Source organism: Brachyhypopomus gauderio, chromosome 3 (assembly GCF_052324685.1).
Source record: "Brachyhypopomus gauderio isolate BG-103 chromosome 3, BGAUD_0.2, whole genome shotgun sequence".
In the NCBI taxonomy this organism is placed as follows: Eukaryota; Metazoa; Chordata; class Actinopteri; order Gymnotiformes; family Hypopomidae; genus Brachyhypopomus; species Brachyhypopomus gauderio.
In genome coordinates, this window is record NC_135213.1 from 38,959,799 (window position 1) to 38,984,798 (window position 25,000).

A 25,000-nucleotide genomic window follows, 5' to 3' on the forward strand; every position below is an offset into this window, starting at 1 on the left:
ACGTCACCCTCCAGAGCGCCTGTGTGCGGCTGACCCACGCTCACACTGCCCCCCTCTCCTCCTCCAGCTCCTGGGGACAGACCAGGGCTGCCTGCCAGCTCTGACGCCCCAGCTCACGCGCGGGCTCCCAGAAAGGGCTCTGCTGTGCGCTCGGGGGTCGGCAGGGTGTGTGGAAGTCCACGGGCGTAGGTGTGTGTGTGTGAGGGAGGGAGAGAGGGAGAGAGGGAGAGAGAGAGAGAGAGAGAGAGAGAGAATGGAATAGATTTTGCGAAGTATGAGGCTGTCAGGGAGCCCCAGGATCTCTGGTTTCTGAGGGCTTCCGTCTATCGGCTATATCAGGACTCCCATGTACTCACTGTCAAACTCTTTCATTTTTATTGTCACTCTCACGTACATTAGAATTCATTTAGTCACTTATTTCTTTTTGCATAGCTTGAGGCAAAGCAGTTGCAATGCCTGAAGTCAGCTGCTGAATTACGTACGAATTCATCTCCGTTCCTTTGGCATGGTTTTGCGAGTGCTCCCAGCCCGCTCGGTGGGCACGCGTAGCTGCCGGTGTGAGGAGTGTGAAGGTTTTGTGATCTGCGCAGTGCAGCGTCTGACGGCGTCTCTTAGAATAAAGAAGAGTGGAGACGCAGCCTTTGTTTGAACAGCTGTTAGCCGTGGCTGATCCAGGATCAGTGTTGGGTGCGGAGCAGCTGTCTGCCCCAGAGTGGGTGGCTGAGGCGGTCGCGGAGATTCCTGTCGTCTCTGAGCATACACGTTTATCCAGGAGCCCTTGGAAAACACCTGGTGCATGTTGGTGAAAGAGGAAACCCCCCCCACCGCACACACATACTCACACATACACATATACACACACTGCTATTACTATCTTTATAGGGAATGCAGCTCACCTGTGTGTTACTAAATACTGCCATGGCTAATTGTAACATTAACCTTAACTTTGATTAGTAAATGAAGATCTTTGGTCTTTTCTTTTTTGCCTAAATTTAAAAAAGGAGAAAAGCAGTATTAAATCCCTTCATAATCATAGCTCACACGAACCATGATCTCAAATACAATCACAGAAAAATAAATTAAGAAAACAGATGGATTAACAAGATTGTTTGAAAATGAACAGCTACATATTTAACTTTTTTCAACTTATCTGTTACTTCTGGTTCTTTAGAGATATTTAGTGTAGTGTTGCCTAGCCAAGTCAGTCGGTTTTCTCTGGGTGTATTTCGCGTGGTGCCCCATCATTCTGTGTCTGATCAGACTGACAAACAGGCGGTGGAACATTAATCTGCTCTAAAGAAGCTCTTCCTCTCTCCTTCTCTGTGCACAGAGGCATTTCAAACATTTTCTGCAAAGCAATGAATAAAGTTTTCCCCAAAATCCTTCAGTGGGTTCAGTGGGTCTCATAACTCCAGATGGTTTAAATGTTTAGTTGATGCTAACGTGAGTCGTCCAGCAAGATTGCGTTCAGTTGCGAGATTCAGGGAGCCATTCTTAATACTGACAGCGTCTGTGCTGGTGGCGTCCAAGACATGAGCGCATGCACCCGAGTCTTCGCTGATGGGGGGCAGCTGTCGGCGTCCCCGTGAGCCGCAGCACGTGTGGTCACATGACCAGAGACAAGACGGACCCGTTGGGCCTGGCTGACGGTTCAGACTGGGAGAGTTTCTAACGCCGGTCCGTACGGCTCGGTCCTGAGGTGCAGGGTTCGAGGTCTCGGGTTGACGGTACCCTGCTCCGTGACTCACACCGCGCTCCTCAAGCCTCTGCTGTAAAAGCCAAAACAGATGTCCTTATATCGCAGCCAACATTCCTGCTCTTGGAAAGCGGGTCGATCTCCTGCCAGAAATGAAGGCAGTAGCGCCGGATTCGGACCAAAGGTCTCAGAAGTGTATTTAGTGTCTCGACCGATGACAGAAGGATGTCTTAAGGCGTCCTTGATCAACCTCAAAATGATCATATTGCAATGCATCTAATTAACATGCAAAAATTTGAAGCTAATCTGGGGTATAAAGCAGTGCGTGTTTTACTTGTACCTTTGGTGAGTTTAACTTCCTTCAGGAGGTCCAGTGTCTTCTCATGCGCTTGTCACTTGTGATATGAGATGCGTGCGTGGTTGTTCAGTATTCTGCGGGTTTCCACCCACTCTGGAGGCCTCTTGCTTTCCCGAGCAGAACCAGCACCAAGGACAGAGAAAATCCTGCAGCTCGGACATTTACATCCCTTTAGCTCTGGCCCCAAACCAGCAGGGGCGCCGTGCCGTCATTCGCTCCGCCCGACCCCATCCCTCTCACCCCCAAGAGGAGCAGAGAGGCACCCTTTAGCCACAGCTTCCAAACATCTCTTCCAGAAACGAGAAGCATTGCCATCGCACGTTATGAGGGAGCAATCTATCTATCTTCATCGTTTAGGCGAGAGTGGAGCTCTAGAAGAACTAGGCAGGAAGGATTACTTCAGATATCCACTTATTTGTGTTTCCAGCATTCTTCTTGTGTCTGTAATTGCAGAGATACATTATGCATGCCAGAGAGAACACCACCGCACAACACGTAGAAGGGATTTTAGAGTTGGCCCAGATGTGGGGTCAAGCCTATACACACGAAACATCTGGAAGCTTCTCCTGCTGCTGTTCACTGCTGTCCGGGACAGCTAATGTAAGCTCCAACTGCTGATCTCCTCGCAAAGAAAAGAATTACAGAGAACCGTAGTTTTATATGCTCATTGCACCAGGCTGTTAAAGCAAGAATGAGGCTGGGGAATGATTATCACAGGGGTTGTGTTGTTACGACCGAGGGCAGAAACAGGGGCTAACTTATGTGGTAAGGAAAACATCAGAGGCTGATATGCACCATCCTCTAGAGGTTAGGCTAATAAACGTGGGGTCTCGGATGCTGACAGTGTAAAACCAAACTCCAAGCACCTCCAAATGTTATTCCTCAATTGTCCCATATGGGAAAATCTTTAAGGGGAACATGAATCTCAAGTCAGAAGAGGTTAGTATTGATTTCAGAGTCATTGCTGGTGTTGCCTAGATACGTTTCACCATCAAAACAGAACTAATGTCCGGTGTTGATGGGGTGTTTGCCAGTTCAGTTACGATCCTTGAGTTGAACAATTGCGCTGTGGCACATTCAAACACATCCCCCTTATCACTTTGGTCAGAAAATTCAGAAGAGAACTGAGCAGCATTTTATTGCTGTGGTTACAAAATACGGATGGACACAGCCAGCCAGACTCCATTCCTGCCAAGACTGCATCAGACTCAGATATCTGAAGAAACTCGAGGTATCGTGGAATTAATTTGGAAAAGTCCTTGAATAACTGCCGTAGTAGAATCGGTTGACATCCAGTCTACTCCATGCTGTCCCAAAGCCCCCCGGGGTGTTGTGCCCGACATTCTCCATTTCCCCTTCATCAGCGCAATAGCACAAACTCTTGGCAACGTCACGCTATTCTGGCTCCATTTAGCATAATCTGGATGCTGTTATTGTAACGTGCGGTGATGTCAGTGAGACACTGGACCTCTGGAGCTGTGTGCTTACTGCTATCTCAGTGGATCCAGCCCTTATCACCCCCTCACACACAAGCCCTTCTAACAGTGCCATCTGAGCCCCTGGCATCATTAAAACACCATAAATGGGTCCAAGTTGACACAAGGGTAGCACTCCCATGCCAACACGCCGCCTCCGTTGACTTTCAAGTATCTCTCCATTTGTAATTGTACATTTCAAGCATGAAAGTAAAATCGTGGGCTCTGGAATTATCTATCAAGTATGAAATTGGTTAAGTATATGTGTATCGTGTTGCTTACATTTGCATATTTTAGCAATTAGATTAAAGAGACTTGTGAGCCAACCGTGTGAGGTTTGAGGTTTGTAACTCTGATTGTAATCACAGTTGTAACTTGTTCTGATGTCAATATTTATTTCAGAGAGGAAATTAATATTGGATAAATCTGTCTGCTTACGCTCGGGCTGTTGCCAGTTTTCACTGCATTTTCACTGACAATCTTTAAACCACGGACCAGTAGCATTTAAGAGCTCTGTGTGCTTTTTAGTGTGTGTGTGTGTGTGTGTGTTTGTGTGTGTGCAAATGTTGATAATCTCTGGAGATATTAATTTGCTTGAATCTGGTTGCTGGACCAAGGCCATGCCTCATATAACGGCTTTGTGAGTTGCATACCAGCCAAGCAAAACAATGAGCCACGGTGGAATTGCAGCTTGGTCTGAAAAGGCTGATCTGGAGTCAGTAGACTGGAGGATACGTGGAGCCGTAAACTAAGGCGCAAACAGTACTGGGGTCAGTGGTCTTCTCTCGGGTCCTGTTGCCTCTTTTCAACCATCATAATCAGTTCATTAAAATGGACCGTTTCTCATAACGAGGTATTCCAACAACGCACAATGATCCAGCGTCTCAACGTGAAAGAGGAAGAAGTGTAACGGAAAATCCCAGAAATAAACGCAAAATGTAAAGAGATATGAAATAGAAAGTCAAGCCTGAGATGGTACCTCTGCACCCATCACTCAGGGAAGTGACAACATCACAATCCATTTCTGAACCATTAGCAGCAGCACTGCATGCTGGGTAATCAGTTCAGCCCCTTATGTCCTCTGATCTATACTGGAATTATGTGTCTTTGTTTGATTAGGAGACACAGTCATAACGTGGGCCCTCAGCAACAGCCTAGCAATCTGACAGGAACCAGCTGATCAATACAGACTAGCTTAAATCAGAGTGACAAGTAGATAGTTCATGTCTGCAAGCACATTTAATAATGATTTGTCAGTTTCTCTATTGTATTGTCACCAAAGTGGTGACTAGTTTAACCTCCAAATGTTCACCTTACAATACAGCTAATGTATTAGCCAACAGAATAACAGAGCAATAATTCAGCCAGAGCCTTTATTTCTCTCAGTCTTAATGGTGTCCATGATGTCCCAGTGGGGATGTCTATGACAGACACACTCGCTTTACCAAAATCTGGTTTTCCCCTCGTTACTTTTTTCCTATTGTTACAGTAGCTGTCAGTAGATCTGCAAGGCGTCTCTGAAGGTGAACAGAGTCTCTAGGTAGTAGCAGCTCATTCAACTCTGTGGGTAACCCACATTACGGCTGTGACCCAGAGAACACCGCTGCCTGCCTGTCATGGCTGACCTATAAAACTAAACGAGCTTGATGATTTTATACAAAATGAAGTGAAAGAGGGGGAGTGAGGGAATGAAGGGGTGGAGGAATGAGGGAGTGAGGAAATGAAGGTATGGGGGAGTGAAGAAGTGAGGGAATGAAGGTGGGGGATGAGGGAGTGAGGGGGCAAGAGAGTGAGGGAGTGAAGGAGTGAGAGAGTAAATGAGTGAGATGGTGAAGGGGTGAGTTGGTGAGGGAGTGAAGGAGTGAGGGGTGAAGAAGTGAGGGAGTGAAGGAGGAGGGTGAGGGAGTGAGGGGTTAAGGGGGTGAGAGAGAGGAAATTAAGGGGTAAGGATTGAAAGGGTGAGTGAAGGAGTGATGGGTGAGAGTGTGAAAGAGTGACGGGTGAAGGAGTGAGAGACTGAAAGGGTGAGATTGTGAAAGAGTGATGGGTGAGAGTGTGAAGGAGTGAGGGGGTGAAGTGGTAAGGTGGTAAGTGAGCGAAGGAGTGATGGGTGAGAGTGTGAAGGAGTGAGGGGTGAGAGTGTGAAGGAGTGAGGGGTGAGAGAGTGAAGGAGTGAGGGGGTGAAGGAATGAGAGAGTGAAAGGGTGAGAGTGTGAAGGAGTGAGGGGTGAGAATGTGAAGGAGTGAGGGGGTGAAGTGGTAAGTGAGCGAAGGAGCGATGGGTGAGAGTGTGAAGGAGTGAGGGGTGAGAGAGTGAAGGAGTGAGGGGGTGAAGGAGTGAGAGAGTGAAAGGGTGAGATTGTGAAGCAGTGATGGGTAAGAGTGTGAAGGAGTGATGGGTGAGAGTGTGAAGGAGTGAGGGGTGAGAGAGTGAAGGAGTGAGAGGGTGAAGGAGTGAGAGAGTGAAATGGTGAGATTGTGAATGAGTGATGGGTGAGAGTGTGAAGGAGTGAGGGGTGAGAGAGTGAAGGAGTGAGAGCGTGAAGGAGTGAGAGAGTGAAATGGTGAGATTGTGAATGAGTGATGGGTGAGAGTGTGAAGGAGTGATGGGTGAGAGTGTAAAGGAGTGAGGGGGTGAAGGAGTGAGAGAGTGAAAGGGTGAGATTGTGAAGGAGTGAGGGGTGAAGGGGTGAGGGGGTGCCGTGCTGTTCCTCTACCTCGAAGCTTATGGCTGGTGTTCTATATAGCTGAATGTTTATGATGCTTTTTACAGTAATGTGTCACATTATATATAATAATAATCTTAATCACATTTGTTGTGCATTACAAACATAGGCAAATGAGTCACTTATGGAAACACTATTATTGTTCAGATCCCTGGAATCAACAACATACTGTACAGATCCCTGCAATAAATTCAAAATTGCTTATTATTATTGATTTATTTGTTTATATGTTGTATGAGGAGATACAGAGTGAGAGACATCTGAGACCTCTGAGCTTCTAGGTCTTATCAGAAGAAGGTGATAGTCCTTAGTGAAAGCCGATCACTGGATCATATTCATAAGGTTTACAGCACAAAACAGCACAAAAAGTGATCTGAAATAACGACACTGTTAGAACAGTCACTGTGGGGAAAAAAACAATTTATTTCTGTTGAATATTGACTTGATACCTGCGAAGGTGAAGGGAATAATGTATGTTTACTACTTTATGTTTGACCACTTTTTCATCCTATGCTTGATTTAGTCCTGCAAGGTTATTTTTGAAAATGGGGAACTTTTGAAGTGTGATATGAAAGAAACTAATATTCAAAGTATGAGAGGCACTTCGGAAGCCAGACAGAAGTTCGTCTGGGCAGGAGTTGGAGATAGACGATACGGTCGGTATCCGTTAACGCTAAAACCTCGAGGGAGCGACAGACCAGCTGGACCCGAAGTGAATTTACCGAAGCACATTTGCACCAGCCTTTCATTGCTCATCAGCTAGTCAGCGCACATGCTCGTCGTCTGAGGTAGTTTCCTCCTGTGCGTTTCACAGGCTGCCGAGGCATTACCAATCTAATTTAGAATAGCTATAGGGTCAGCGGTAATAAAGCTGCCACTGACGGTGATTTTATTTTATCCATGCATTATTGAGCTTGAGTGAAAATGACTCCATTATCTTGTTCTATAAACTCCATTTAAAGTTTTCAACTCTGAATCATTTCACCATCCAACGGCTGCAAATACAAAACTGCTGGCATGTCAAATGTTCAGTTATTACTTCAGCAACACAGTTTATCACCTTGCTTTCGCACAAAAGTAGTTTCCTCTCGCAAAATTCAACAAACTGCAAGTTAAGCGAATAATCTTTTTATTACGCACGGAGGTGGTCATCAGACTCACATCTAATTAACTTTAATGGTTTGGCACAGGCCTAATGACTTATTAAAGTATGCATTTGGTCTCTGTGTGAGGGAACCTTTACTTTCATTCAGCTGCTGTCGTCAACATTCATGAATAACACACAGCGCTGGGCTAATTCAGATCACTTGTGCTAAATATATTTGCCTGCAGGTTCACTAGCGTCCCACCCCACAGTCTGCTTGCCCTCGCATCAGACGCACGGTGGCCAACTGGCTCACTTAAGCCCAAGAAGGCAGCAGTGTATAAAAAAAGTGTGTTGGAGAGCCGTCCGTCCATAGTCACGGGTCTATCTGGAAGTGCCACTGACCGCTGACATTAGCATAGCACCCTGGACCCACTTCAGTGTTCATGGGGTTCCAAAACGGAGGGTATCTTTGTAAACGGCTCTGAGGGTTTGTTGTTGTCGGAGGGGTGGGGGTCGGAGGAGGGGCACTGGGTGCCACTGTTGGTGGTTTCCAAATTTTCATGTACAACCACTGGCTTGTTTTCCATCCTCTAGCCAATTCCTTTCTGCCTTGGTGGAGTGACTCTTTGGCCCCCCGTTCTACCTGTGTGATAGATTTCTTTATTGTTTCTTTCTGCCATTTTGCCTTTGTGGTATTCATCTGTCAGTACAGGTCGACCTTGGCCAGAGGTTTCGGGTAACGTTGACTAATGCGCTCACAAAGAGGTCCCGGGTCCTTCAAAGCACGTTTCTTCTTTCTGATTCTTGTGGCAACAAGCCAGGCATCAAAGTGAAAAGGCCAGCAATCCACCCAGAACTAAAACCCTCATGGCAACTCAAAGCAATTTTCTGGCTATTTTGTTGATTTAATCCTTGGATTGATGGAGGTGGGGGAGGGTGTCCGGTCAACCCTGAGGGTCCAGATTGGGAGGTCCAGACCAACAGGACTCTTTACCTCTACATCACATGATCACTCATCCCTGTCTGTCTAATCAAGGAAGGGGTGTGTCCAACTGTGAGGTCCCTCCCACTCCTGAGTGTCTGTCAGGCCTGCAGACCACACACCCAGACAGGTCTCCAATCACAGCACGTCACTTGCAGGTGACGTCTCTAAATGTGGACTGACAGCCCTTTGCTCTTGCTTGGTGAACTCTGAAAAATGATATTGTGTTAGACCGCACTGTGTCATTCTTTTTGTCATTGAAGGATGTACTACACAGAGCCAGAGTGGCTAATTGGGAGATTCGGGAGGATTCCCGATGGGCCGGCTCATGTCAATCTCTAGTTTGGGCCGATTGGGAGGGAAAAATAATTTTGGGCCGGATTTGGGCATGAAACTCCCGGGCTGAAAAAGTGTCCCACTCCGGCCCTGGTCCTACAGGAATGGTTTGAAGTTTATGAGCTGTGTTACATAAAATTCAGGAAATTTGTAGAATATGTATTGTATGTAAAAGATGACGTGGCTACGTAATAACGGTAGAAATTAGGTCCATGCTGAAAAATGGTTTTATGTGATAGCATAATAGCAATAGGACCCATTTTACAATGTAGTTAAAATATGGATCTAATTTGGTGTTCACAGGATTCAGGCCTCTGAGAACATTTAATTTTCTGATAGAAACAAAGCCAACCACATGGAGATGTGAAGACAATTCTGGTTCATGTTCTGTTTTATAAACTTTGTAAAAGACATCTCTGGTGCATTAGACCCACACATGTAGAACAGGACCATGACCAACAACCTTTTACAACTGTCTCTATTTAATTTGAAGTCTGTTTCCACCACTACTTTGTTCTTCAAAGAAACATCAGGTTCCTCAAGCCCAAAATAACTACAAAACTGCTGCTCTTAATCTGTAAAAAAAGAGAGAGAGAGAGAATTGCCATATAAAATGAAACTGTATGGTCATCTCTACAACAGGTAAGGAATGATGGTTGTTCAGAGTAGTATTACGCCTAACTGTCCATTATAAAGGTAGAAAGGAGGCGATTCCAGATGTGTTCGCTATACCAGATATGAATCTGTCAGCTTGGGTTATGAGGGTTATGAGTCTGCCATGTTTGAGGGTGCAGTAAACTCCCCAGATGCAGGTGTTGCGTGCTTCGTGATAATGGCAGACTGTCAGAACACTAGGAACACTGTCACAGAATTATCACTCAACCACAAGGTCGCAGATTCCTGCTCTGTTTTTAATTACCAGAGTCATTCCTCTGAGAAACGTTGGGCTGAGAAAGTCCAAGGTTGGCTGCTGAGAATCTGTCTCTCCTGCTGTGAGCTTTGTGGTTGTTGAGGCTTTTGGCAACCTGATAATTTATTGAGCCATCCTTCATACAGGCAATTTTTAAGGTTAATTGCTTTTGCTGGGATGTTTTGCTATTGTGCTGGTGAGCACATGGTGCTTAATTAGCTCTGTCTTTGTTGGCGTTTGGACTGTAGAAATTGTCAAGGACAAAATATTTAAAATCCTCCAAAAATGTGATTTTTGAGAGCTAAGTCAGTAGCAATATGTTCAGCATTGAGTTGTGGAGTGAGCGCTTCAACACAGAAGCATGTGTTGTGTACCTCAGGACTTATGTTCTGTTTTATACTACTTTTCAGGGCTAAAGCTGATCCAATACAACACGACAGTAAATTCTCCCGCTCGGCACCTGCGTAAGCCCGGAGGCTTATTGAGAGCGTGTCGTCATGGGTGTGCGAGGGTTGCTGTCGGCCTGTGTGGCTTTGGCCATTTTGCTGGGTCTCTCGAGGGCTGGCCTGGTCAAGAAAATGATCAGACACAGACGAGAATCCCTGACGCCGCCAAAGGCAGAGAACCTGACCCTACCTAATCCCGACCAGCCAGTTGTCTTCAACCACGTCTACAACATCAACGTCCCGTCCGGATCCCTGTGTTCAGTGGACCTGGACTCACCCGGAGGATCCGAACTAAAGCCCAGGCCAGTCCCGTCAGAGCAGCACCTCGAGCACACCATAGACGGGGAAAACCAAATAGTCTTCACCCACAGGATCAACATCCCCAAGCAGGCTTGCGGATGTGACAAAAACGTCCCGGATCTGAAGGACCTTCTGAACAGGCTGGAGATGCTGGAGGCTGAGGTGTCTAGCCTCAGGGAGCAGTGCACCAGCGGGGCGGGCTGTTGCGGAGCTCATGTTACTGGTGAGTACAAACCTGAGGGAGGTGTTTGTACTTCGCTCCCTTTGATCCTCACAGAGGAGCCGGGGGGTTTTTACACTTGCACTCTTTGATCTTGTCTTCTCCTAAATCACCCTGTCAAGAGCTTTCGGTTGGTAATACGGTGAATTTGTCGGACCGAGGGTTGTGATTTTTACGACCTTCTCCCCGTGTGTTTTTCAGGCGAGGTCGCAACGAAGCCGTATTGCAGTGGGCGTGGCAACTACAGCAGCGAGACCTGTAGCTGCGTGTGTGAGCTCGGCTGGAAAGGCTCCAACTGCTCGGAACCGGAGTGCCCCAATTTCTGCCAGGACCAGGGTCGCTGCGAGGACGGGAAGTGCGTGTGCTTCGAGGGCTTCGGCGGGGAGGACTGCGGGATCGAGCTGTGCCCCGTGGAGTGCGGGGAGAGGGGCGAGTGCATCGATGGGACGTGCGTGTGCGAGGAAGGCTTCACGGGCGAGGACTGCTCCATGAGCAGCTGCCTGAACAACTGCCTGGGCAGGGGACGCTGCGTGGACAGCGAGTGCGTCTGCGACGAGCCGTGGACGGGTTTCGACTGCTCCGAGCTCATCTGTCCCAACGACTGCTTCGACCGAGGCCGTTGTGACAACGGGACCTGCTACTGCGACGAGGGCTTCGCCGGCGAGGACTGTGGCGAGCTCACCTGCCCGGACAACTGCAATAACAAGGGCCTCTGTGTTAATGGTCAGTGCGTGTGCAATTTCGGCTACAGTGGTGAAGACTGTTCCAAGCTGACGTGTCCCGGTGATTGTAGTGAGAAGGGTCACTGCTTCAATGGAAGATGCATTTGTGACCCTGGCTTCGAAGGTGAAGACTGTAGTATCCTGTCCTGCGCCGACAACTGCAACAACAGGGGGAAATGTGTGAACGGAGAGTGCATATGTGACACTGGATACCAGGGCGATGATTGCTCTGAGCTCTCCTGCCCCAATGACTGTCATAACTTTGGACGCTGTATTAATGGGAAGTGCATTTGTAAACATGGCTTTACTGGAAAAGACTGCTCCATCAAGACCTGCCCTAATGACTGTCATGGCCATGGTGAGTGTGTGGATGGGAAGTGCATTTGTAAACATGGCTTTGCAGGTGAAGACTGCTCCATCAAGACCTGCCCTAATGACTGCCATGGCCATGGTGAGTGTGTGGATGGGAAGTGCATTTGTAAACATGGCTTTACTGGAAAAGACTGCTCCATCAAGACCTGCCCTAATGACTGCCATGGCCATGGTGAGTGTGTGGATGGGAAGTGCATTTGTAAACATGGCTTTGCAGGTGAAGACTGCTCCATCAAGACCTGCCCTAATGACTGCCATGGCCATGGTGAGTGTGTGGATGGGAAGTGCATTTGTAAACAGGGCTTTACTGGAAAAGACTGCTCCATCAAGACCTGCCCTAATGACTGCCATGGCCATGGTGAGTGTGTGGATGGGAAGTGCATTTGTAAACAGGGCTTTGCTGGAAAAGACTGCTCCATCAAGACCTGCCCTAATGACTGCCACGACCATGGTGTGTGCGAGGATGGGAAGTGTGTCTGTCATGTTGGCTTTACGGGCGAGGACTGCAGTGAGCTTACTTGCCCTAACAATTGCCACGACCGCGGTAGCTGTGTGAATGGTCACTGTGTGTGCAACGCGGGATACAGCGGAGAGGACTGTGGTGAGAAGACATGCCCCAACAACTGCATGGACCGTGGCTTCTGTGATGACGGACAGTGCGTCTGCTTCGAGGGCTACACTGGAGCTGACTGCTCAGAACTGACCTGTCCAGGAAACTGCAATGACCAGGGCCAGTGCCTGAATGGCGTGTGTATCTGTGAGTTGGGTTTCACGGGCGAAGACTGCTCCGAAAGTAAGTCGCCTCCTGATGTTATTTGGTACAAATAGGTTGAATGCTGAATACTAAAATTCGAAAAATGCCATAATGTACCCCCTGTCTCCAGTTTCCCCGCCAAGAGATCTCACTGTTACCGAAGTCACCCCAGAGACCGTGGATCTAACCTGGGTCAATGAAGTGCAGGTGACAGAATACCTAATCACCTATGTGCCTACTGCCCCTGGTGGCCTGGAGTTGGATATTCGAGTATCTGGTGAAGAAAGATCTGCTACGATCAAGGAGTTGGAACCTGGTGTGGAGTATCTGATCAGTGTTTACGCTGTTCTGAACAACAAGATGAGTGTTCCTGTGAGTGCCAGGGTAGCAACACGTGAGTCTTCACTCATCTTCACTCGTCTTCTTCCTTCTAAAGTTCAGAGAGGCTGTTGGTAGCTGTTAAGCAGCCTGCAATAGTAAGGAATGTCACATTTTGTAACCTCTTTGAACAACCTTTATCAGATCTTCCAGAGCCTGAAGGCCTTAAGTTCAAATCCGTGAGAGAGACGTCTGTAGAAGTTCAGTGGGACCCTCTAAACGTCCCCTTCGATGGCTGGAACCTCATCTTCAGAAACACAGTAAGTGCATTGCTTCTTATTACAGGGTACAAACCATATCAAAGTAGGGGTTGTGAAACGCTGTAGTCAGAACCTAGTATTACCCCCAAATCTGCTGTGGCAGCAGTGGCATGTGTAATATGAAAGAGCCCTTCTGTTTGCCAGTAATTGTTCAGTATGGGAAACTGTATGTGTATCCTGTGGAAAATACGTGAGAGGTGCCAATATCCAAAGGCTGCCTGACCGTCTGGGGTTTCGCTGCACAAAACTTTCTGAGAAGCTTCTGGCTGCAGCTCTGGTGACTGTGTGCCACAGGACCGCTACTGTTTTCACAATGCTTTTTCTTTTTCAGAGGCTTAAGCAAACTCAAAAAAATAGCTCCTGTCAAGACATGAAAACCACGTCTCCCTATCGCCCCCCCCCCCCCCCCCCCCCTCCAGCTCCTTTAGACACAACTTGGCAGCTTCATTTATACGTCAAGTTTTAGGCTGTCCGTGCCAAATAAACCCTCCACTTTGAAGCAAAACACTCACATCCAAGTGGACACAACTGAATGTCCCAAGTGTTTACTCTTCAGGATCATTCAAATGTTTTCTGTATTTCATGGGATTGTTGAGTCCACAGAGACTGGAATCATACCTATGGTCCTGTTTATGTTCATCAGTTATATTTTCACATAGATTCATTGTTCTGCCGTTATTTTATGGAAAATTTTCATACAAATTATACTGCATAGTTTGCTGCACAGGAAAATCTGAAATTAAAATGCAATTTTGCAACATTTCTTTGACATGTTAATGTATTTTATTGATCCTACTACTACTACTGCTACTACTAATACTACTACTACTGCTACTACTAATACTACTACTACTACTACTACTAATACTACTACTACTACTACAACTAATACTACTACTACTGCTACTACTAATACTACTACTACTACTACTACTACTAATACTACTACTACTACTACTAATACTACTACTACTGCTACTACTAATACTACTACTACTAATACTACTACTACTGCTACTACTAATACTACTACTACTACTGCTACTACTAATACTACTACTACTGCTACTACTAATAATAATATTAATAATGATTATAATAATTACAATGTTTATGATGATGATGATGATGATGATAATGATCATAATATGGTACATTTAAAAGGTATTAGAACTTCAAATCAAATAACATTTTACATCTGTGTTGCTGTGACATGCCAGAAAGAGGAGAATGGTGAGATTCTGAATGCGCTCTCCCCACCCGAGACCACCTTCGAGCAGTCGGGCCTGGGCCCCGGCCAAGAGTACGAGGTCAAGCTGGAGGTTCTGAAGAACAACACCCGTGGGCCTCCTGCCAGCAGGAATGTGCTTACAAGTAAGAAACCGTCAACAATCATTAACTTGAATGAATGGCAATTTGGGCTTTGTTTTTTGAGTTTTTCAAAAACCTCTTTTCTTTTAATTCTTTTTTTCCCTTCAGGTGTAAATCTGAAACCCGTAAATCTGAAACCTGAAAATTTGAAATCTAATGCACCTTTATGGTTTATAGGCCAATTTTTTTTTCAGTTGTTTCGCTATGTGACACTTTATGGTGCTCCACTAACAAGAATATTGTGCAATAACAACATATAATCTATAATAAAACAATAAAACAATTTTACATGCTTGAACCTGTTAGCAGCTTGGCTTTTCAAACACTTGCAAATTCACTATATTATCAGCTTTGAACTTTTATCATCAATCATCAATTTGGATCTTTTTCGCTAATTGTATCAGCATAAATAGAAACTCTTGATCATGAGTTTTCTTGCACAGGATATGAATCTGAGGGCAAAACAAGCAAAAAAAATATTGTGTCCTGCAAGTTTGGGATGGACCTTGAATATTCTCCACAGAGTTTTAGGAGTTTAGTGGAGGGATAAATGTGATTAATGGTGTTTCTCATCTGTCGCTCCATGCTTGTGTTCCAGCAAAACCTTCAATAAAGTTAGAAATGTGCTACTGGCTCTCTCGTTCAAAATGTAGAGTTTGAACAACACTAGTGTCCAGCCAGCATAAACAAAAAACATACACGGAAAAGCAATTAGCCCTGTAAATTTGTGACATTTCTTCTGTTCTGGAAATTTATACTTAGCTTGTAAACACCAGGCTTGCCTGGAGGTGTCCCGTTCGTTTACTACTCCAGGATAAACGTTCAGTTGCAGGGAAGTGTTCTTAAATACCACAATCAGGCGCCAAGACAAAGTCAGCTAGAGTACAGCGGTTCCCAGTGCCCAACTCCAGAGGGTTCTCATCTCCTCATACGTCTGCTGCACACGCATCCATCACAGGAACGGAGTGAGAACCATACTGAGAGATCTCCACAACTTTCCCCAGACAGCGGGGTCTGTGATGGCTGCGTGCACAGCAGACGCCGTATGAGGAGACGAGAAACCTCTGGAGTTGGGCAGTTGGGTGAGACAAGAATGTCTTGGGGAGGAGACGCTAAGTACTGAGAGGGAACTCGAACTCTCTCCACTCCTCTCAACGCAAACTGAGCTCCGAAGCTTTGTGAGTGGGTTTATGTGCCGCTCACAGGAAGATAACCTCTCACCAGTGTCCCGTGTGGCGAACCAGTTTTCGCCGCCCCAAGACTCTCCTTTCCGTCCCTAGGAATACCCGATCTAAACAAATAACAAATAACCCTGTTCAGTGACCGTAAACACACGCATCATAATTCCCGAGCAGAGACAGTGCTTCACTGCCAAAGCAAGATCCGCTCATGGGACAATTTCGTAGTGAAATTACTTATTTATCTGCAAGTCCTTACGTAGTTTCAATTTCTTGTGGGTTTGAATATGACTTCTCAAGAATCCCCCCCCCCCCCCCACACCGCAGGGATCGACGCCCCCAGCCTGGTGAATGTGCAGGATGTGACCGACACCACAGCGTTAGTCACCTGGTTTCAGCCCGTCGCCCACGTGGACGGGGTCTCCGTCTCCTACGGCCCCCTCACAGACTCCGCAGACGTGAGCACGGTGCAGCTGTCGTCCGTGGACACGCAGTACCACCTGGCCCAGCTGTACCCGGACACCGAGTACCGGGTGTCCCTCATGGCCCGGCGTGGGGAGATGACGAGCGTGCCTGTGCATGAGACCTTCATGACAGGTCAGAGACGGCGGGGACACTTTTGGGAGAGACGTTTAAAGAAAAGAGGAACGGATCTTTTGTTATCAGTAATGTAATCTTTGAACACAAGCTACCAATGACCGGTGTGCCCTGGATTCACAGTGCTGCCACAAAGGATCATGGGAAGTTGCTACAGGACTCACCTGTGCCCGTGTGTGTGTTCCAGACCTGGACGCTCCCAAGAACCTACGCACGGTAGACCACACGGACGAGAGCATCACGCTGGAATGGAGGAACAGCCAGGCCAACGTGCCCAGCTACCGCATCAAATATGGACCCCTGGCAGGCGGGGAGCACGGAGAGATGACCCTCCCCACAGGCCTAGAGGACATCACGCAGGCTAAGATCACCGGTAGGACCATGAAAGACCCTCAGATGTTTTAAACACCATCTGATAAAAATGTTCAAATGCTTTTCAGAGCTTTGAGGATTTTATTTCATATTTTATGCAGGATCTTTGCCACTGCTACTTTGTTAGTTATCTAAGATAAGTCTATAGTCTCCATAGCTTTGTATGTCATAAGCTCCTAACTTTATAAAAGTGATGTGATTAGAAATGAAATGACTTAGGATGATGGGTAATCTTTACATTCCAACAGCATTTTAAGGTGCAGATATTTCACATATTTGAGATCATGTGTAATTGTTTTGCCATTGAAGAAAGTGCTGGCTCTTTTCTTTCCAATAACACTGATAGTTACGCACATTTTCAGTATTCAGTCTAGTGCAGTAATTTGGCGTCGGTCCCTTTCTTTGCAAATCCTGAAACAGGCTGCTCAGGTCAACACTGCTGTATGTTCAAACAGCCAGAAGCATTTCCACTCAAGCCTTAACCAAAATAATACTGGCACTTGTTTTGCTGCAAATGTCCCAGTCAAACAACCAGTGGAGGTGTTTTCCCAGCTCAGCACTGCTGCCATTGTATGTGCTGCAGACTCTTCTATCTATCTATCTATCTATCTATCTATCTATCTATCTATCTATCTATCTATCTATCTATCTATCTATCTATCTATCTATCTATCTATCTGTCTGTCTGTCTGTCTGTCTGTCTGTCTGTCTGTCTGTCTGTCTGTCTGTCTGTCTGTCTGTCTGCCTGTCTGCCTGTCTGCCTGTCTGTCTGTATGTAATATATAAGGCAAAAGGCATATATTCAAGGACATAATAGATTCTTGTCACATTCGGTCCTTTGTCCTTGGGAGGCCTGTTCCTTACATAAAGCAATGAGTCTATTCTAATAACTGAGTGTGTTATAACACACACACTCACACACACACACACACACACACACACACACACACACACACACACACACACACACACACACAGACACACACACCTCACTACTCATATCTTTCACACAGTTATTATCTGTAATTGCCGTCACACTTGTGATTTTATTGATAATAAGTTTCCTCTGCGTTAGGTGTAATTTCATGCTGGAAGACTCCTGTGCAGTGACCTCTGTAGAAGCCAATAGAGGCATTAACTGAAGTAAAGGCTGAGTTTTGGCCCAGGGCCCTTATCAGCGTGTGATCCAAGAGCCTCTTGTAAGACAGTAAATATTGTGTTTGCCCTGTGGAGAGAGACGTTTGGATGCACCACTGAATATGTGATTGTAATTGCGTGCAGCTAAAATTTAATACCAACTAATGGCAATTAATAAAGTTGGAGACGCTCCAGACACCCTGGAAGTCTCCAAGGAAGCAGCGGTTTCTTTCAACCCTGTGATCTATATTCCAATCCCATTTTCATTTGTTACAATAAGCGGAGAGTTCTGAAGAATGTTTGGAGAGTTAAACTAAGCTGAAGTGATGTACCTTCTGCAGGTCTCCGACCTGGTACAGAGTATGGCATGGGCGTGACCGCAATCAAGGATGAGAGGGAGAGCTTGCCCACTACAACCAACGCTGTCACAGGTGAGACGCTCCTCACAGGGGCCCAGGTAACTCAAACACACTCCACACCTCTCACCTGCCAGCAAACTGTAGAAACATGCAAACTGGCCAGTAGTTCAGGGTCATGTTCAGTTCTGCATGTATCTAGCAACCTGACCTGAAGGGAATTCAAAATTCGTCTTCAGATCTTGACGCTCCCAAGGATCTGGAGGTGAGCGAGACCTCAGAAACCATGCTGGTGCTGATCTGGAAGAGACCCGTGGCCAAGATCGACGTCTACAGGCTGGTATTCGTGTCTGCCGATGGCCACAGGGCCGAGGTGGAGGTCCCAGGTGCGGCCAGCACCTACACCCTGAGGAACCTGAGTCCCGGCATGCTGTACATCATCACCCTCACGTCAGAACGTGGACGGAAGAAGAGCGTCCCGGCCAACCTGCGAGCATCCACAGGTCAGTTCTTCACGGCTTACAAATACGACCACCGTTCCACTGGTGGTTAGGGAATGGGCTTTGTGGGTTCCATTCCCAAGCCCTAGATTATGACTGAAGTACCCTTGAGCAAGGCACTTAACCCCAACTGCTCCCCTGGCACTGGGCTAGGGTACCACAGCCCCCTAGTGATCACTAGCGTGCACTTTGTAAGTCGCTCTGGATAAGAGCGTCTGCTAAATGTCCTAAATGTAAATGCGTTCCATGGATAGATCTGACTTCAATTAAGATGCAGATAGAGAGAAATGTGTGTTTTGTACTTTCTGTGTACAGTCATGTTTGTGTAGCTCTGGCTCTGAGCCCTGGCCTGAGATCTTGGCCAGAACAAGTGTTGTATGTGCTACTTTATTCATCTGTTCATCATCAACAGTAGTTCTCTAGTCATATTTTATGGAGAGTGACGGTACTCTATACCTATACACATTGAGTTTGAGGTTCTCTCTGCCTCTTAACCCTTTCTCCAGAGAGATCTTTTCATCCATATAATCAGTTTATCGCCATGTACCAAAACCGTGCTGAGGAATGAATTGAATTCATTGTTGTGCCCAGCAATACAGCCCCTAGTGCCCCCACCGTCTCTCATTCACATGTGGAATTATTTTATGCCTTAGAGTGTTGAGGGAAAGACACATACAAATGATTATGACATTTTTAAGATCCCATGGTTGGACTGCTTGAACATCCAAACCAAATATTTTGTTACAAAAAAAAAAATTACTTGTTATGCAACTCAGGAATCTAGAATTGCAAATGGAAAATAATAAATACATTCACTTATTGAGTGTTGGCAGTGGCTGAGCGATAGATATGGACTGTGCCACACACACACACAAAGCTCATTCATGTGATAATTGTCCGGTTTTGTGTGATTTGACCAGGACTAACGGAGGGGCGGGGTAATAAATAGACCCCACGGCGAGGCGCCTGTTAAAACATTGTCTCCAAAATCAGCAGCACCGCAATCCCATGGATTAATTTCTGCCGCCATTATCAGCCCCAGACATGGAGCACAAACATGGAGTCCACACTGTCCACAGACCTGTGAGGAGACGGGGGGAGACAGAGGGAGACAGGGGGAGACAGGGGGGAGACAGGGGGGAGACAGGGGGGAAATGGGGGGAGACGTGGGGAGACGGGGGGAGATGAGGGGAGACGGGGGGAGGAAATCCTTTTGCTCCGGGCCACTTCTCCTCATGGATAATCACTTAGGGCGTCAGTGCAGAGATTACAAGAACCTCAACTCAAGTGTCTACAACTCTGCTGTTTGTGGTCAGCAAAGGATCGGGTCAGCAGCTTCAAACTCTTGTCAAAGATAATCACATAGCTGGGTCTATATATATATATATATATATATATATATATATATATATATATATATATATATATATATATATATATATATATATATATATATGAATGAATGAATGTATGTTTCAATTTAATTTATATAGCGCCTTTCAGGATACCCAAGGCGCTTTACAATTGTTAACACAGCTACGTCTCAGACAACCAATCACACATCCAGGTAGAAAACCGACTTCCCCTTCATTCCGCTAAGGAGAGTTTGATGTAGCTTTCAGGAAGTGTTATTTTGAAATATGTCAGTAAATGCTTATATGGTGTATTGTGGACTGCAAGTACCAGAGTTCAACTCCTTGCAGTGTTCTTAAGGTGCTTCTGGCTTTTCACAAGAAGCCACTTCATGGCATCTCGCCTCTCTCTGCATGCAGTGAAGGTCACAGCTCAGGCATCCAGACCAGAGTTTTGTGGTTTACAAATACGAAAAGGCAAAAAGAAATCAAATACATAGCGATTCATTCATTTTAAAATAAAAGTCCCAAGGTTTACAATAGACAATGATTAATGTTCTCATTCCTCTAATTAAAAGTCTCCCCTATGACATTAGCTTTCATAAGCAAATTCTCATCTGATGCCTGGGAAGACCATTCACTCCAATCTTTGTCCTTTATTCCATTTGCCGACCATGCTTGTGCCCACTTGAATGTGTGCTGAGGGAATAATGGCAGGACTGACCCCCCCCCTGAACACCCCCCACCCCCCCACGTCCAGCTCCCGCATGCTGAAGGAGCGACGGGGGGGCGAGGGGGCGGGGAGGAGGTCTTCAGCTGCAGGTTCTGCCACACTGCATGCTCTCCTCCTGCGTCTGAAGCGTTCAGCGTACTTCTACTCTGGTGGACTACGCAGAACCTTCAGAAATTAATGGCTTCTTTTGGAGCTATTAATGACAGCGCTGCCGTAGTCAGGTGCATGGCCACCGTTAACGAGCCTGGCCCGAAGGGAGAAGCGGGCGGCTCGGTTTTATCGCTGCAGACCTCAGTAACGTCACACGCTGCTGCTTCATCGCATGGGCAGATGTTCGGCCTGCATGGAACAGATGGAGTTGAATTGGATATCGGCAATCGTTTATTACCCCTTCCTCACTGAGCAGACAAGGTTCTCCAGGAAGATTTGGCTACTGAAGTTGACTTAAAAAAAAAAAAACGTTAATGAATGATTTCATGTTTTCCACTGTTTTTGCCTAATTGAAACTTCAGCGTGGTAAGAAGGTTTTTATTTTAGCTCCCAGACATGTCAAACATCTAAACGGCATAGAAAGCGAAAGCATTTTTCTCCTGTGTGTTGAAGTAAAGTAAAAATGGTCAAAAATCAAGTTGTCACAGCATCTGTGGTAAGTGTTCACCCAGTTTTTATTTCACATTGTTTTTGTTCTTTTATTTAATGCCTATAATATTTCATGAATTTGGCACCAAATGAGATATACAGAGCAGAAATACTAGAAGAATTAACTGACCGAATAGACTTGACGTGACTTCTTCCAGTTGCTTCCTGTCCAACCATCTCTGCGGTCACCATCCTCAGTGGGACGTGCTCACCTGTGTAACCACTGCCCACCTGCTAAATTTCTGCTGTTTATCGCCCAGACGACGAGAAGCCCGTGGTGGGCAACATCACCATCTCTGAGGTGTCCTGGGACAGCTTCAATGTTTCCTGGGAGCTGGAGAGAGGGGAGTTTGAGAGCTTCCTGCTGGAACTGGCGGACCCTGACGGTCTGTCTGAAGGCCAGAACCACACCCTGGGTGGACAGGAGTTCAGCCTGGCGGTTTCTGGCCTCTTCCCCAGTACCGTCTACCGGGTCGCTCTGTACGGGCTACACAGGGGGGATCTCTTAGATCCAGTGTTTGCAGAGGCCATCACAGGTACCGTCGTTTGCCGAGTGCCGGGAGCCTGGTCTCCTTTCAACACCGTCTCCTTGATCCACCTTCCCTATAAATTAACATATTCTCAGGATACAATTCAGATCAGACTAATTCCTTCGCCTTCTGAATAACACATTGGATGCACAATGAAAATTAACATGTAATACTTCATACTACAGCAATTAACTATCAATACTACTACAATCAGTACTAATAAAAGCATGCTTGAAATAGATATATATTCAGTGCCAATAAAATAAAATGCAAAAGTGTCATCCAAAATTGCATTACCACATTTTTTCTTGGCGATTACTGGTGTTCCCACTGAAGAGTGGCATCCCACCCAGAGATTTTTTGTAGCTACATGAACAAAAGCAGTCTATTTAAGGTAAGCTTAGCTTTTTAAAGGTTCAAACACACACTTCCTTAGCCAGGAAGCGCTGGGGCGTGTTCAGACCCAACACCTGCAGGAGCGGAGGCTAATGGACCCGCCACACATTCTCACGGGCCTAATCACAGACGTGTGCAGGTGCACAGGCCAGCCCCTCTATGAAACAGCCTTATTTACACACATCAGCCAGAGTCAAGCTAATAATAGCCTTTTATTTTTAACAGGCCATGGTCTACAATGCGTGTTGCAAGCGTGCCAGTGTGCAGAGCTTTGCATTGAAGTACCAACAACATTATGGCAGACCAAGCTCTGCTTTCCAGGGACTGAAGATGAATATATTTACAGTATCACAACTGTGCCAGCGCCACACTATATGTTCGTGACTGTGTTGGGCGCCCAGCTCCAGTTTCCTCTTTGCTTGGTTACTCAGCGAACGAGGCCGCCTGCCAGGGAAGTGAACCCGAGGAGTTTTTGTCATTTCTTGTGAAAGATCTCGTCAGTATGCAGACCCGGTTGTCTAACTGCGTTCCCAAGCCCCACTCTCACACATTCTCTTGGCATTTATTAAACGGCGGGGAAGACGGTGGTGGCAGAGTCTCACGCATGCATGTTAATAGGTGAAATGAAAAAGGCAAACCGATTAGACTGAAGTTAGTCTAGCTGCTCGTCATTATTTACCCTGTTAACTCATTACTGGGGGGGTGTGCGTGGTGTTCTTACTATCGGCTGCTGTTTTACTCAGCCAGCCAGGCTAGGACGGGCCCAGTAACAGGTTGCTCCACACACAGTACCAACCCGAGTGTTTTCCGCACTAGCGGACTCGGTTCTCGCAGGTTAGCTGGCAAGTCCGGTTCCTCCCACACAGACAAGCAGCTCTTTGTCTAAGCGGGGAGACTTCACAGAGACCAGCTCGACGAACGTGATCTGCAGTTACCAACTTAGCACTCTTAAAACACCCACACACACACACACACACACACACACACACACACACACACCCCTTCCCCAACACTCCTAACAGCCCCCCCAGCTAGCGCTCTATGCTAATGAAGAGTGACGGCTCCACAGGGTTTGTCCTCTCTGGGTTTCATTTCCAACCACTTCTCCTCCTCACAGCGAATAGCTTGCGAGTCTCACGTCATCTGCGGCCCGAGAGGAAGGAGAGGTTCAGCCCGGTCAAGTATGTTGAGGCCCCTTTGCTGAAGTGAGAGGACAAGTTAAAACAGCTTCTGAATAATGGGGTCCAGTTTAGGACACCAGTGATTTTGCTAAGCGCTGTGTTGACTCAATCAGTACTTTGTGCCGTCCGGCCATAAGTGGTCTGGCCATCTAGCACAAGAATTTTTCCTCAATTAGTAAGAAGCACAGACAAACATATTAATTCAGAACTATCATGATGTTGCCTATACATCTGCTTCCGTTTGGGTGAAGCCATTTTTTGTTAGGTCTAATGACTATATAATGTTTCTCGGTAAAATCTTAGGAAATAGCATCTTTGCCTCCCAAACAATGTTGATCTGAGAGAGACCATCCTTAAATGGAGGGGTGTTGCGGATATGGATGGGGTGGCAGTAAAGAGTTAGTGTGTCAGATTGCAGTACTGTAAGTTGCCCTGACATGGAAGATTTAACCTGCCACGCTTCTCCTAATCCACACCAAACAATCCACAGAGATGAATTATGGATTACTTCAGAGGATATTCTGTTACACAGACTTTTTGTATGTCCGTCCATGCGGAGAAGAAAGCTTATGGTGAGCGGTAAAAAACGTTGCTCCACAGATCAGATATCATGCGGTAATGGCCTGAGACGACTTAGAGAACAGCAGTTGTACAGACTTTGTGTTAGTGTAGCGAACCACATTAATGTTGTGGTAATGACATGACATGTTTTTTGAAAACACAATCATTGGTTTGATCAAATCAGCCAGAAGGTTCTAAAAAAAAAAGTTCTCAATTGAATATTTTTACATTTCACGTTTATCCACGCATGTTTATCTGATATTCTATCTCTGGTGATGCTTTTCTGAAAACCATCCAATACCGTCTTGCTTTCAAAGCTTTGCTCTTTGCATGTTCTAATTGCAGAGTTGTTCTGTGGCATAATACAGTATCGATGGTTCCACCCCCAGGAATTTTGCATATTTCATTTGCATATTACACATAATAACAGTTAACCCAATTATGCATGCAAAACAAGTGTGATCCATGCTTTGAAAAGCCCTTATCATCTCTAGCTGCTACTCTAACCAGTTGAGAATATGTTTGGAGCCCACAGAAGGAAGAACAATTGTATTGCTTTATCCAACTAGAGGCAGAACCTGAGGTGGAACATCTCTTTATCTCCAATGCCAAGCCGGATGGTTTTACGCTGGACTGGACAGCCCCAACAGACATCTTCGAAGCATTTAATATCAAAATCACTGATTCAAGTGGATTAGGCCTGTCAAAACAGATGAGGGTGTCGGGCGAAAAGAGACAGGAAGTGGTCTTTGGTCTCACCGAGGACACCGAGTACGAAATAGAGCTCTTTGGGATAATTGCAGGACAGAACTTCCAGCCTATTTTGGGCATCGCTCGAACAGGTATTTGGACATATTTTACACAAACAGTCTCGGCAAGCCTGCAACGGCAACACCTTGACCTAATCGGTACCTGTTCAGCGTCTCATCTCAGTGTTAATACTTCTCATAGTGGTTGTCAGCGCTTTAATGGTTTAGTCCAAATCCTAACCTTCTTGGATGAGTGACTACTTCACGTCACCCAGCAGTTGTTCCATACGTTGTGTTTTACACATAGCACACCAAAATGCACCTCA

At 46.2% G+C, this 25,000-nt stretch overlaps 1 protein-coding gene and 1 long non-coding RNA gene across 5 annotated transcripts in view; one reads left to right on the plus strand and one right to left on the minus strand.

Annotated features, from left to right (window-relative positions):
- Positions 1-25,000, plus strand: part of tncb (tenascin Cb) — a 46,213-nt gene that overhangs the window by 14,587 nt on the left and 6,626 nt on the right. Inside the window, exons 2-12 of one of the 3 annotated variants that reach the window (XM_076998244.1) lie at positions 9,981-10,539; positions 10,738-12,423; positions 12,515-12,778; positions 12,907-13,022; positions 14,243-14,396; positions 15,899-16,168; positions 16,356-16,541; positions 18,019-18,108; positions 18,273-18,536; positions 21,518-21,793; positions 24,495-24,767. In XM_076998244.1, coding sequence (XP_076854359.1) covers positions 10,068-10,539; positions 10,738-12,423; positions 12,515-12,778; positions 12,907-13,022; positions 14,243-14,396; positions 15,899-16,168; positions 16,356-16,541; positions 18,019-18,108; positions 18,273-18,536; positions 21,518-21,793; positions 24,495-24,767 — 4,051 coding nt within the window. In that variant the 5' untranslated portion in view covers positions 9,981-10,067. Of the gene's footprint in view, positions 1-9,978; positions 10,540-10,737; positions 12,424-12,514; positions 12,779-12,906; positions 13,023-14,242; positions 14,397-15,898; positions 16,169-16,355; positions 16,542-18,018; positions 18,109-18,272; positions 18,537-21,517; positions 21,794-24,494; positions 24,768-25,000 lie in introns of those variants that run through there. The other 2 variants (XM_076998243.1, XM_076998245.1) reach the window with 2 other exon arrangements.
- Positions 21,265-25,000, minus strand: part of LOC143509481 (uncharacterized) — an 8,755-nt gene continuing 5,019 nt past the window's right edge. The window contains exon 4 of one of the 2 annotated variants that reach the window (XR_013129683.1): positions 21,265-21,860. This is a non-coding gene — a long non-coding RNA (uncharacterized LOC143509481). The other variant, XR_013129682.1, reaches the window with a different exon arrangement.